At 46.5% G+C, this 13,837-nt stretch overlaps 1 protein-coding gene across 1 annotated transcript in view; it reads left to right on the top strand.

Annotated features, from left to right (window-relative positions):
* ZNF398 (zinc finger protein 398) overlaps positions 1 to 5,554 on the top strand; it is a 36,978-nt gene extending 31,424 nt beyond the window's left edge. Inside the window, exon 6 of the mRNA XM_055335354.1 lies at positions 1,456 to 5,554. Within this exon, the coding sequence (XP_055191329.1) occupies positions 1,456 to 2,609 (1,154 nt within the window). The 3' untranslated portion in view covers positions 2,610 to 5,554. The remainder of the gene's footprint in view (positions 1 to 1,455) is intronic.
* Positions 5,555 to 13,837: the final 8,283 nt, after the last annotated feature.

The following is a 13,837-nucleotide window of genomic DNA, read 5'->3' as shown; positions in this document are numbered from 1 at the left end:
CACATTTAAGCCATGACTCACAGAGGAAGCGACAGATGAGAGGGGATGTAGAGGCAAGAAGTGGAAGAAGAATGGGGAAAAAGGAGAAAAGACATGCTCAAGTAAGTTAGAGATGAAAATGAAATCAAACCAAGGATGAATTTTTAAGTGAGAAAACACAGTCTTTTTAAGTGTAAAGACAAAGTAGATTTGTTAGAGGAAAAATAAGTGCGCACAGGGTGCTCAAGCATAAGAATGGAGACAGACAGAAGCATTTGAGGATCATGTAGAAAGGACAGAACAGAAATAGGAGGAGACAAGCCGTAGTGACAAGAGTGTCCTTGGAGAGGTGAGAATGTTGACAAGAGCTCTCCCTCAGGACAAACAGTGGTGGTAGAAGAAGCAAAGAGCTTCCTTCCAAAATCCTTAGCACCTATATTTTGCCATCTGAATTGTAGAAGAGATGCTTAAGGCCTGAAGGAACCCAGTCATTTATATGACTTAATGCAACCTATTTTTTTTAAAGATTTTATTTGTTTATTCATTCATAGAGATGCAGAGAGAGAGTAGCAGAGACACAGGCAGAGAGAGAAGCAGGCTCCACGCAGAGCCTGACGTGGGACTCGATCCAGGGTCTCCAGGATCATGCCCTGGGCTGCAGGCGGTGCTAAACCGCTGCACCACCGGGGCTGCCCAATGCAACCTATTTTTAAACATCTTCTATTCCCTGTGTTCTTTTAGACTGTAGGAAACAGAAATAAAAAATAACCATTTCTGCTCCTCAGGATATTTATATCGGGCACACATGCATCAGTACTGGGCATGCCTACTGTTAACTCTCCAGGGTGAGTGGGATGGGCAACTTCTATAAAAGAAATGAGGGGTTTAGAGAACATACATATGTCAGTTTTAGCTTAGGTGTCTAGATAAGGCCCACAGCAGACTGCGGAGCCAGAATTGAGCCTGACAAGACTCGTGTGATAAGGTTGGGCATAATTTGGGAAGATGGCAAGAGGGGTGCAGGCTGCAAAGAGGGGGGTGCAGAATGAGCAGAGACACAGAGGCAGAAACACAGACTTGATTTTCAAGTAAAGTGAAGAGCTATCCGAAAGGATTCATCTAGCAGACTGAAGAGGAATAGGAGTACATGAATGTGTAATTTTAGGCCCTGTCACAAAAGGCCACAGAATCAAAGTCCGGGAGCAGAGAGAGACCTAATGGAAGTAGCACTGGCAAGGTTGATGGCAGGGTTTCTCCTTTCCCGAACAGGGAGCATTGAAGAGGCACAGCAGTGAGCTCTCTGATGATGTGCTGCGGGGACTGTATGTGCTTTGATGATTATCTCAGACCTCCACTGAGCTTCCTATCTGAGCCAATTAAGAGCTTAGAGCAGTCTGCTAGAGCTCGTGGGTAGGATTACTGGGAGTTGCCCTGAGACAGCTGTTGACAGGTGTGACTCTGAGTCCTTTCTTTCAGATGAAGAACTTGTCATCAAAGCTGAAAGCCTTGCCAGAGCCTCCTTGTGCCCAGAGGTTCCAGTCACCTTCTCTTCTCCACCACCAGCAGCAAAGGATACTTTTTCAGATGTGACTTTCAAAGGTCAGCCCTCTGCATCCATGGCACCTTTCGGGCGTCCGGCTGCCGACCTGGCTGAAGCCTCTGAGGGACAAGTGACTTTTACTCAGTTGGGTAGCTACCCCCTGCCCCCTCCAGCTGGGGAGCAGGTCTTCTCATGCCACCACTGTGGCAAGAGCCTCAGCCAAGACATGCTGCTGACCCACCAGTGTAGCCACACGGGTGAGAACCCATTACCCTGTGCCCAGTGCCCGAAACACTTCCCCCAGCACGCTGACCTGGGCAGCAGCTCCCAGCCCCATGCTAGCGAGACGCCCCCCACCTGTCCACACTGCGCCAGAACTTTCACTCACCCGTCCAGACTCACCTACCACCTTCGGGTGCATAACAGCACCGAGCGCCCTTTCCCCTGCCCTGACTGCCCCAAGCGCTTCGCCGACCAGGCCCGGCTCAGCAGCCACCGGCGAGCTCACGCCAGCGAGCGGCCCTTCCGCTGCGCCCAGTGCGGCCGGAGCTTTAGCCTGAAAATCAGCCTCCTGCTCCACCAGCGGGGGCATGCACAGGAGCGGCCCTTCTCCTGCCCGCAGTGCGGCATTGACTTCAATGGCCACTCAGCTCTGATCCGCCACCAGATGATCCACACGGGCGAGCGGCCATACCCGTGCACTGACTGCAGCAAGAGCTTCATGCGCAAGGAGCACCTGCTGAACCACCGGCGGCTGCACACGGGCGAGCGGCCCTTCAGCTGCGCGCACTGCGGCAAGAGCTTCATCCGCAAGCACCACCTCATGAAGCACCAGCGCATCCACACGGGCGAGCGGCCCTACCCCTGCGCCTACTGTGGCAGAAGCTTCCGCTACAAACAGACACTCAAGGACCACCTGCGCTCCGGCCACAGTGGAGGCTGCGGGGGTGACAGCAACCACTCCGGACAGCCGCCTGACCCCCCGGGGCCCCTCCTAACGGGGCTCGAAACCTCTGGCCTAGCTGTTAACACCGAAGGTCTAGAGGCCAATCAATGGTATGGGGAAGGGAGCGGAGGAGGAGTTTTGTAAACCTCGCTCGTTTCATGGTTATCTGCGCTCTCCGGTTATCTATGCCCGTGAGCCCCTCAACCCCCTGCAGCAGTCGCCGTTTGGCACGTCGATGAGTTTGAGATCTTATACCCTTGACTAGAGACATGCTGGAATTTGGGACCTTGGCAACATCACAAGAACACCACATTTTGAAACCCAGAGAGACCTGGAAAGGAGCCCAGCATCCCAATCTTTACAAAAGTATTACCTAAGCAGAAGTTATATAAGAATGTTGCAGAGAGAGAGGTTGCAAAGCAAGATTTGGCCTCCGTCAATCCATCACAGGGTGATAAGTTGTTAATGATTGATGCTCTAAGTAGAGACAGGTGTATGGGAAGAGCCTCCAGAGTTTGAACCCCATGATGGGGCCTGGGGATGTTTAATTGAACCTCATTCATTCCTTGATGGTAAGATGGTTGTTAGAAGAAAGTGCTGGAGCCTCAGGCCATGGTACTGCTTCTCCCTGATAAGAGCTAAAGTCTGCTCATGTGTTCATGTTCTGCCTCTCCCAAAATGATAACTCAAGACTGCCTTCCTAGGTTTCCTAGATTAATTCTAATACATTTTGTTTAATATTAGGGGAGCAAGAAGGCTGACTTTAAAAGCTTCTTAAGGAGAACAGTTCTTTGAATAGTTTGATTTGAAGAATTCAAGCTCTTAATGGCATTTAAACCACTAGGAACATTTGCCAAGGTCCTGGCTAAAAAAAGTGGGAGCAGTGTTCTCAGCCCTAGCTTTAAAATCTAGAGAACCCAGAGAAATGACAGAACAGCCTAAAATTTGTGCCTGAACTATGTTTCTCAATAAGGAGTCATTCACGTCATATTTTTCCTTATTTTCATTCAAGCCAATAGGCTGATTTTCCCATTCCTAGTGTCATATTCTTGACAGTCCTCAGCAGAAAAGACCATACCACTTTCCAGAAGCATTATGGAGCTTCAGAAATTGCCAGTGGATCTCAGCTTTCGTTTCTTCAGTAGTGAGACAATGGTGCTATAATGCAGCTTTCTTGAGCCATCAGTGTGTATGTTCACCCCTCTGACTGTCCCATTGGCAAGGGGCAGGTTGAGGAACTTTGTAGATCCCTGAGCATACAGACAAAGTCAGCCTCCTGCTGCTTTTTCTGCTTTTAGGAACCTTGGCTACCATGTGTCCTTTTCTTTGAGGACATTCAGTCAGGGGAGAGCATCTGAGCATGGTCCTACTCTTCAGTGGCTTTGCAGTTGGACATAAGACCCTTGCCCTTTACAGATTGCAGATTTTCATCTGCAAGATGAGGCTAGTGAAAGGAAAAAAGTGAGCCTCTAGAAATTCAAAACAAAACAAAATCATAAAACTTGTGATACATTTCTTTTGTCATATCTCTGGCTTCTATCCAAGCAAAGCCAAATAAGATCCCCCAAATCAAAGCAGAGACATTCTTGTTGAAACTTGACTGAGCTCAATCTGTTTTACTCTTGCTGGGTGACTGAAGTGGGAGATAGAGATTGCCCTAAGTCTTGGGCAGTAGGGCTGTTTATTCCTACACTCTCTTCCCCCTGAATCTTTCCAAGATGCCTGGAAACAAGGTCTGCAAGTACTTAGAACACTTTCTTGATGAAATGATAAAGGAGAGACCCATTTTTTCCTTATCACTTAACCCAGCCTAGCTTTACCTAAGCACACTAGGAAAATGTGTTACCCTAGCTAGCTTTGCTCCTGGGAAAGCTCTGTTTGAACATGCTGCTCTTTAGGATGATTGCATTTATGGAACATCTGCTCTGTGACATTCACAATATCAGGGGTCACGGGAGACTTCAGAAATGTATGTTAAGACCTAGTTTGCTGCCGTAATTTGTAGTCTGAAGGCGATGAAAAACCCAGTATAGAACAAACCAAGACAACAGATGAACAGAGCCATGGCATATTGGGATTAAGAGCTTTCTAGCTAGAATCTAAACCCATACTATGGGTAAATGTGGGGGTTCTGGGGCTCCCAAAGTCAAGGTTCCAGCTTCACCGCTGACTTGGTTGAAACTTAGTGTGAGACCTGGTTTACACCTTGGTCTCCTAATTAAAAAAGAGAAGAATCAAAATACTGTCTTTAGGTGGTGAGCTCCCTTTTCTGGTAGCATTTAAACATTTGCCAGGGTGTGCTTGAAAGGGATTCCTACATTAAGTGTGATGTTGGTCTAGATAACATCAGAAATTCTTTTTTTTACTCAAAGATTTAATGGGAACACAGAGCTTGTTAATGAAGGAGACCTGGGTGTTAAAATGCTGCAGATAGATCCCATGGTCCTCTCTGCAAGGAACTGTAGCCAGCAGGAGCCCAAACTTCAGCAAGAAGTGAACACGGTTCAAATACCAATGAGGCAAGAGCCATGAATCTGAGTCAAAGGTAACAGGCAGGGCCATGCCAGAGAGATGGAAGTAGGTGTTCTCCTAATCCTCAGGAGAACACACCAGGAGTTTTCAAGTGTGCATTCTGGTCTCCTTTCCCTCCACCTATCCTCTACAAGGTAGAACTCCAGGCCAGCTCTAGATTTTGTTTGCTTAAGATTCAAGAGTGGATCCATAAAATGCCCTCAGTGGAAAAGTTAAGTCCAATGGGAAGGTTTCAATGTGTGGAGAAACTTGGTCCATCGAGGGTTCCTGAGAGAAACTGGGCATTTAACTGCAGTTGACGTACCTGAGGATTCGTTGTCCTGACCAGACAAGACAGGAGAACCCAGAAATGTGCTCTTCATCAGTCTGCCCCCTGGGCTAAGACATCTGTCACACACAAATAAGCATATCTCCTCGGAGTAGATCGAGATATGGACTATAACCAGATTCACTCTTTGCTTACTAAGTATTTCATTGTCACCATTAGATGAGCCTCTGTTTCAGCCACAGATGTGAAAATAAATGGAAGTTGATTGCTTGTCTAGAAAGTGAGAAAAGTCTCTGATCCTTTTTGCTGGATATTTGATATTGGAAACACCAAAGCTAGGCTCTGGCTAGAGCAGTCTTTACATAACTTTCTCATCATTAGTAATAAGGGTTGCAGAGTTCCTTGGAGGCTGCTGGGCTTCTTTTTGGAGCATTTTGGAGAAAGCCAGGTGACCATGCCTATCTCAACCAGACCCTCTGGCTTACTGGGGAATAACAGATGTTCATTGTTTCAGTTCCTTTATTCACTCCAAATGAGATGGAGAACCCAGTCTGTGCTCATATTTTCTCTGAGGAGAGTCAGAACACCCCTGTCCTCTGCCACCCTCCTCCCCATATCCCCTCACCCCCCTCCCCCTCCCCATATCGTAGCCCCTTAGACAACGAAAAGCTGTCTGAGGGTTGATCAGTAGCAATAAGTAAAAGCCAGTCTTTCCCATAATGGCTTACAGATGAGGAACCCTTATCATCAGATGTTTGGTGGATACCTCGACCCTATTTTGTTCACTCTACAACGGAACTCACTTCTCACAGAGTCTACATACAAGACATTCTTAGAAGAGGGAAGCGTCAGGCTCTTACAAGCGAAAGGACCTCAAGTTAGGTCAAACTGGCAGGGAGTGGAGGAGGGAGGAGGATGGGGGAGTGCACAGAACCTTAACTTAAGGACACACGTGGGTGAGTATAGCTTAATGGGCATAGACTGTGAGTCAGACCTGTATTCGGGTCCTGGCATCATCAGAACATATGTTACTTAACCATCATGAGCCTAGTTTCCTTATCTGTAAAATAGAATGATATCTGTGTCTCAGAGGTGTTCAGGCTCAGAGGGAAAGGAAGCCTGTGTGAGAGTCTTAGCACGGAGCCTGACACACCAAAGGCATCAGTACAGCAACTACCAAGAAAGGTGTACAGGACCAACCAGAAATGGAGGGTCAGGGATCCCTGGGTGGCGCAGTGGTTTGGTGCCTGCCTTTGGCCCGGGGCGCGATCCTGGAGACCCGGGATCGAATCCCATGTCGGGCTCCCGGTGCATGGAGCCTGCTTCTCCCTCTGCCTGTGTCTCTGCCTCTCTCTCTCTCTCTGTGTGTGACTATCATAAATAAGTAAAAATTAAAAAAGGAGGGTCAAACCTGCGCTGTTCTATGGAAGCACATGATTGATGTCTCAGCTTTTTGCCTGCCATCTTTTGCTTCCGTTTAACCTGTTCGCATATTCTATCTTTTCTGTACCTTTTTGCTCCCATAAGTTTCTGTGTACCGTGACACCATGTGGCTCTGATTCTTTTTGCCCTTCAGATTCTGAAGTGTGGGATCTGGCTCAGCTCCTCTTCCCATACCAGTCCATGCAAGTTTCCAGCCAACCCTTGGATTGGTTGCCCTTGATTACATGCTCATCTAGATTCTGTCAGCTGTACTCAAGAGGAAAGGTCCTGTGTTCCCAACACCAGAGTCTGTGGGCCTGGTAGATTTACTTGGAAATGGCAAATGGTGGCACAGTCCTGCACTCCTAGTACTACTAGGATAGGGAAGTTACTAGGGGTAAGACCACCTGGATAGGGGTGAGAAACTGGAGTCTGGTCCTAGCTAAACACTGTCTACCTACTTGATAAGGAGTAAGCCACTTAATTTGTGCAGATCTCACTTTCCTAATTCAGTCAGAACACAATGGTAATATAAACTCCCTTCCAAGACCAAGACCACAGATTTTTTCATATGGGTCCTGTTTTCCTTGTCTGGTTTCTCCCTACATTCTGCCCTATTGAGAGATTGCTTTGACACAGCAGAACAAACACCTCCGAGAGGTATGCGTTCTTAGAATCTCATTCTAACCATACAATTACTCCAAAGCCATACAAACTGACAAAGTTCTAGCAAAACTATAAAATTTTAAATACGCAGTGTGCATTTGATTGCATTTTTTTTAAACCCAGGAAAATAAAAAGACATACCAGAACAGTAATGATGGTTTTAGGGTACTCAGGTCATTCAGTGTGGTTATTTTTCCCTCCAAGTGTTTATAATATAAAATATTTTTTAAATTTTTTTTTATTTTTTATTATTATTTATGATAGTCACAGAGAGAGAAAGAGAGAGAGGCAGAGACACGGGCAGAGGGAGAAGCAGGCTCCATGCACCGGGAGCCCGACGTGGGATTCGATCCCGGGTCTCCAGGATCGCGCCCTGGGCCAAAGGCAGGCACCAAACCGCTGCGCCACCCAGGGATCCCTGTAAAATATTTTTATACAGCATTTATAATGCTTTTATAAGAATAAGAATTATTGGAATGGAAAAGTTCTTGGAAAGGAAGTCAGGAGGCCAGAGTTTTAATCTTGCCCTGGTTTTCTCATTCCTAGTATGAGGATAATACCCACTTTACCAACTTTACATAGATGTTGGATACTCAGACAAGGGAAGGTCTCCAGAAGTGCTTTGAAACATTTCAGACCTAAGAAAGTGTTGACATAGTAGATGCAGAATTACTTGTTGACTAGTTAAACAATTTCCTGGATGTTGTTGGTGCTTCTCTTCATTCAAGACTGGGCAGTAGTCATTTCTTCGCTTGCGGTCGGCTTGCCTGTGCTGGGGAGAAGCTAGCCTGAGATTGCATTTGGGGAGCAGTGGGACAACAGTATGTGTGAGCAGAGGTTGAAGACAAAGTTTGCTGCAGAAAGTGTCGGGTCGACCTATTTAATGCGTTGACTTCTACCAGCAATTTATAAAGGATAACCAGTTTTATGTACACGAGGAATTATAACAAGTTAGGAAGGCAAGTACATTACTGGAGATATTGGGTTCAGCAACCAGAAAATAGGAAAGAAAAAATATATGTCAGTTACTGGCTTTGAATTAAAGTTTAAAAAAATTGTGTAGGAAAAACAGGATCTGCAAGCCAACCTCACTGAGTAAACACCAGGGAACAATAATTAAATCAATCCTGTATTTATTAGCCACTAAATAATAATTCAGGACATTCATTTCCACGTGGTGATTCTGTGAGCTGAGACAAGCACATCTGGAAGGAGACTATTACACTGGTTTCTTGTTGGCTGGACATTAGAATAACTTCGGGTACTTGAAAGAAATATTTATGCCAGGCATAAATGGCATGATCTAATTTGCGGGGTGGAGCCTGGGTGCTTTGTTTTTTAAAGTTCCCCCATGTACCTGCAAGTTTAGAAGATCATAGAATGAGGGATCCCTGGGTGGCTCAGTGGTTTAGCGTCTGCCTTTGGCCCAGGGAGTGATCCCAGAGTCCCAGGATCGAGTCCCACGTGGGGCTCCTTGCATGGAGCCTGCTTCTGTCTCTGCCTCTCTCTCTCTGTCTCTCATAAATAAAATCTTTATAAAAAAAATAGAAGATCATAGAATGAGAAAGTGAATTATTGGACTGGAAATGACCAGTGAGCCTGCTTTAGTGGAGCTAGGTACTGTGGACTGCAGATTAATAAAGTGCAGATGAATCCATAATGGGGGACGTCATAATTTAGTAGGAAATAAGGCTATGAGAATTGTTGGAAAAATTGACTGATCCCTGTAGGTTAGGACCTCTAGAGGCTGTGGGAAAAGCAGCATTCACTTCAGCTGTGCCCACTGCAGGCTCCGTCCAGAGACCTGGTATATGGAACACAGGTAGGATCGTGGATGAGTGCAGATGGGAACCTGATGGGTGCCTGTCTTGTACCCAGACTTCTGCTATGACGCTAGCATTTGCTGAAGAATGAAAAGGGACCATGGTGATGTCATTACCAGCTCGGATTTAACATAACAGGTGGTTTCACACCCTATTTGTTGCATTTAGAAAAACCAGTATTATTCTGTATGCACTCTGGACTTCGTTTGGAATGAATTTTGACCATTTTTAGTAATCAAATCCACATTTAAAAATGAAAGGGACACCCCACTGAGAAGATTCAAGAAAACATACTGCAATTGTTAATTCCTGACACAAAACCTGTCTTCTGCATCTACAGGATTTCTAAGCCCCAGGTAGGTACCTGTTGCAGTCGAACTGTTGAGTAGCTAACTCACTTAGTCACCCAAGCAATTACATGTTTATTAAGACTGAGCAAAGTAGCACACAGTCATTAAGTACTGAAGAAAAGCCAACCAATTTCACTGTCTACTGTGTCAAGACTTGTAAAGAAGGTGATGAAATGCCTATTTGAAGTAGGCTGAGAAAGGAGGGGAAAAAGCATTTTCTCTCAACTTTCTGAAAAGCAGGAATCTTTCAGAAGTAAGTGAAAAAGAGGGAAAGTGTGTGTGTGCATGCTTAAGCTTGAATGAAAATGGCAAAAGGTAGATTGGAAAAGGCAAACATGCTGAAAACAAGAGGCAGCCAACCTTAAAACGGGGTGCTAGAAAATATTTTTCTGTGATCCCCACAGCAACACTTTCTGCCTTTTTTTTTTTTTAAGATTTTTTATTTATTTTATTCATGAGACACAGAGAGAGAGGCAGAGGGAGAAGCAGGCTCCATGCAGGAAGCCTGATGTGGGAATTGATCCAAGGACTCCAGGATCAGGCCCTGGGCTGAAAGGCAGGCACTTAACCACTGAGCCACTTGAGCATCCCACTTTCTGCCTCTTTCACAAGGTGTGCTCTCCTCCATGAGCTCCACCTCTGATTTGTCACACTTAGGTGACCAGTGATTTGGACACCTACAGGTTCCCCTTCCTTTGGAGGCTGGCATAGCTAGATCCTCAAGTGAAGACAGGAAGTTGTAACCACTGACCTGTCTGTGGGCGAGGGGAGCTGCGGGTGCTCACCTTTCTCCTTCCCATGGATTATTTTGTCGTCCTTAAACCTGCTTGTTGAATTGGGCATGGGGAGACCCCAAGATAAAAGTGCAAATCTGATTACCCTGTTACCTTAGCTGAGGGAATCTGGAGGTTTCCTTCCTCAAATAAAGCTGGTAGTTGTTGAAGGGGCATGGAGCACACAGGAGAACCACCAATGTCTTGGAAATGGTGGAAACATGTATTGGGATTCTCCAGAGAAACAGACCTGAAAGGATATAGAGAGATATGTGAAAAGAGGCTTATTCTAGGAATCAGCTTCTGTAATTGTGGAGGTCAAGAAGTTCTATGATCTGGGATGCCTGGATGGCTCAGCGGTTTAGCACCTGCCTTTGGCCCAGGGCATGATCCTGGAGTCCCGGTATCGAGTCTCACATCAGGCTCTCTGCATGAGACCTGCTTCTCCCTCTGCCTGTATCTCTCATGAATAAATAATAAAACCTTAAAAAAAAAAAAAAAAGAAGAAGAAGAAGAAGAAGTTCCATGATCTGCCATCTGCAAGCTGGAAAACCAGGAAAGCCCAGTGGTGGAATTCATTCTCAGTCCAAACACCCAAGAACCAGGACAGTCAACATATGAGGATAGGAGAAGATATATGTCCCAGCCCAAAGAAAGAGCTATAATCTGCCCCTCCTCCACTTTTCTCTTCAGACCCTCAAGGGATTGGATGGTGCTCACGCACATTTGTAAGGGCATCCTCTCAAATCAGCCTACTGATTCAAATGCTAATTTCTTCAGGAAACACCTTCACAGGCACACCCAGAAAAAGGTTTTTTACCAGCTATCTGATCATTCCTTGGCCCCATTCAGGTAAGTTTTAAAATTAACCATCACAACACATGCAGCTCCTCTCCTTTGGCCTCTCCCACATCTTCCGGTTTGGCATCTATCATACCCTGTCCAGAACAGTAGCTATAGAATTCCTAGAGAGGAGATGAAAACAGTTCCCACCAAGGGACAGTGGGGCCAGTCCTGGGTCCTTCTCTTTCAAGAGATGCTTATCAATAACGATACTTGACATTTTATTTTTTTAATATTTTATTTATTTACTCATGAGATACACAGAGAAGAGAGAGGCAGAGACACTGGCAGAGGGAGAAGCAGGCTCCACGCAGGGAGCCTGACATGGGACTCGATCCCAGGTCTCCAGGATCACGCCCTGGGCTGCAGGCGGCACTAAACCGCTACGCCACCGGGGCTGCCCCATACTCGACATTTTAGAATCCACATTACCCAGCTGCTCACTCTGCTCCTCAGTAACTTAGATAACTGCCTCACAGTTACCCAATGATTCAGAGATGCGAGCCTAGTAACCAAACAGCTCTCCCAATACAGGATCTCTCCCTCCCCAGCAGAGCTCCCAGCCCTGTCGGCCCATCGGTCCCTAGAGTACCCATCAGAGGGTCCATGGCCAGTACTGCTACAGCAGCCCCCTCCTCACACCCTTATTGTTTGTCTTCTGGGAGGATCCCCTCCCTGAGCCCCTCCTTCACTTCCCCCCTGCTGTAGCCACTAGGTTTTTGTGGCCTATGGTGGCTAAGCATGGCCATTAGGAAACAACACTAGTACAATGAAACCTGTGCGTTTAAATTCTGTTTGAATGGAGTCGCTTTGCGCATATCATGGCAGTGGGCAGTGAACTGTACTTTTGGCCCTGGGCAGCCACCCCAGCTGCAAGGGTCTAAAGTGTGGGTGGCTTTGTGAAAATCTACCCTCTGTGAAGGAGAAACATGACGTGGATGTACTATGATGGTCACTTATTGTGTAAGCCAGTTATTGTAACTAGTTTAATGCTTAAGGGAAGTAGTTTTAACTGTTTTTACTGAAAAGATGGCTTAAACCTTTGGGACTAACCCAGCCTCGCTTTCCCACCTTTGGGAAGGCAGGAAGATAACCTCTTTCTTTCTTTCTTTCTTTCTTTCTTTCTTTCTTTCTTTTTTTTTTTTTTTTTTTGATTTTATTTTCTCTTGAGAGACACAGAAAGAGAGGCAGAGACATAGAGGAAAAAACAGGCTCCCCATAGGGAGCCCAACGGGATTCCATCCTGGGACCCCAGGATCATGCCCTGAGCCCAAGGCAGATGCTCAACCACTGAGCCACCCAGGAGGCCTGATGATCAATGATTGGTGGGTCAGAATATGTGCTCTGAAATATGTCTCACTAGTGGAAATGTGTTTACCTGTGGCTTTCCAGACTCTGCTTGTCTGGTTCCCCTAACAACAGTGGACATATTTACAATCAAGAGGCAGCTTGCGGCCAGAGAATGGAGGGAAAGAGATCACAGACTTCCAGGAACATTATCTTCGCTAGCCTGTAAGCTCCTGGAGGATAGGCTGGCCCACAGATACTCACTCTGTACCTGAAAAGGGTAACTAACAGAGAAAGCACTTGGTAATTGTTCTGAATATGATGCTCTAAGCACATGTGTCACTTGGGCCGATAATGCCCTTTATTTTACTAAGTGCAGTGGGACAAAAGGGTACCAGTCTGGGATAATTCTGTGGCAAGTCTGCCTCTACACAGGAGAGTAAGTAGTTCTGGAGATCCCTGTCTTAAGAAGATAGGAATTAGTTATTTAGGAAGACAAAAGGATAATTATAGGATAATTTAAGGATAATTATAAGACTTATCTTTGTTGGGTGCCTACTATGTGCTAAGTACTGATCTCATTTGACTTTACAACTGTGGAGCACACATTATTTGCTTCATCTCTATTTGAAGAGACTGAGGGAAGCTCAGAGAAGTTAAATTGCTCATAGCTAGAGAGCTGTGATTTTTGGAACTTAAACGCAGGTATATACAGCTGCAAAGCCCACCCTCCGCCTAAGCAGTACCTGGCACGTGGTAGCTGCTCAGTAAATATCTGTGGAATCAGTCAATTTCCCATCCTCATCCTGTCTTCTCTATCTGCCTACCTGGGCCTTCCCCTGATTCCTCCTCTGACCTGGCTTGACGTTTCAAAGTAATGTTGACATTATGTTTAAAGGTTTTGGAAGAGGCTGTTGTTAAAGTGCGGTGCTCCTGACCTGGGAGGAAGAGCTTGGCCCTCTTCTGACACATTAGCCCAGATCACTTCTGCATCATCCAGACCAACGCAAAGGCCTGGAATTGGTCCTGGTAAATTTGGACTGGGGAGGGAGAGTGGGAGGTAAAGCCTGCCATGAGGGAAGGGCAAAGGCCAGAAGAGAGAGTCTGCGGACACAATTATTAATCTCGCAAAATTTCCAAAAAGGTCGGGCCCCATTTTCCCTTGGGATGCCCAATACATGTTTGCAGGATTAACAGAAACCAGAAGCTGGCATTGTTCGGGACTCCAGGGCAGGCCATCCCACACGAGGGTCCGCCGAGCGTCTCCTCCCCGGAACACTTGGCGGGGGGGGGGGGGGGGGGGCGTGGCCCGGGCCGCGAAGTGGCCCCCGCCGGTCCCGGCGGGCGGGCAGGAGCTCGGAGGCCATTGGCTGGCGAGCAGGCTGCGCAGGGGCGGGGGCGCCGCCGA

The sequence above is a fragment of the Nyctereutes procyonoides genome, unplaced genomic scaffold (assembly GCF_905146905.1).
Source record: "Nyctereutes procyonoides isolate TBG_1078 unplaced genomic scaffold, NYPRO_anot_genome, whole genome shotgun sequence".
NCBI lineage: Eukaryota > Metazoa > Chordata > Mammalia > Carnivora > Canidae > Nyctereutes > Nyctereutes procyonoides.
This window is presented reverse-complemented; position numbering and strand designations above follow the sequence as displayed.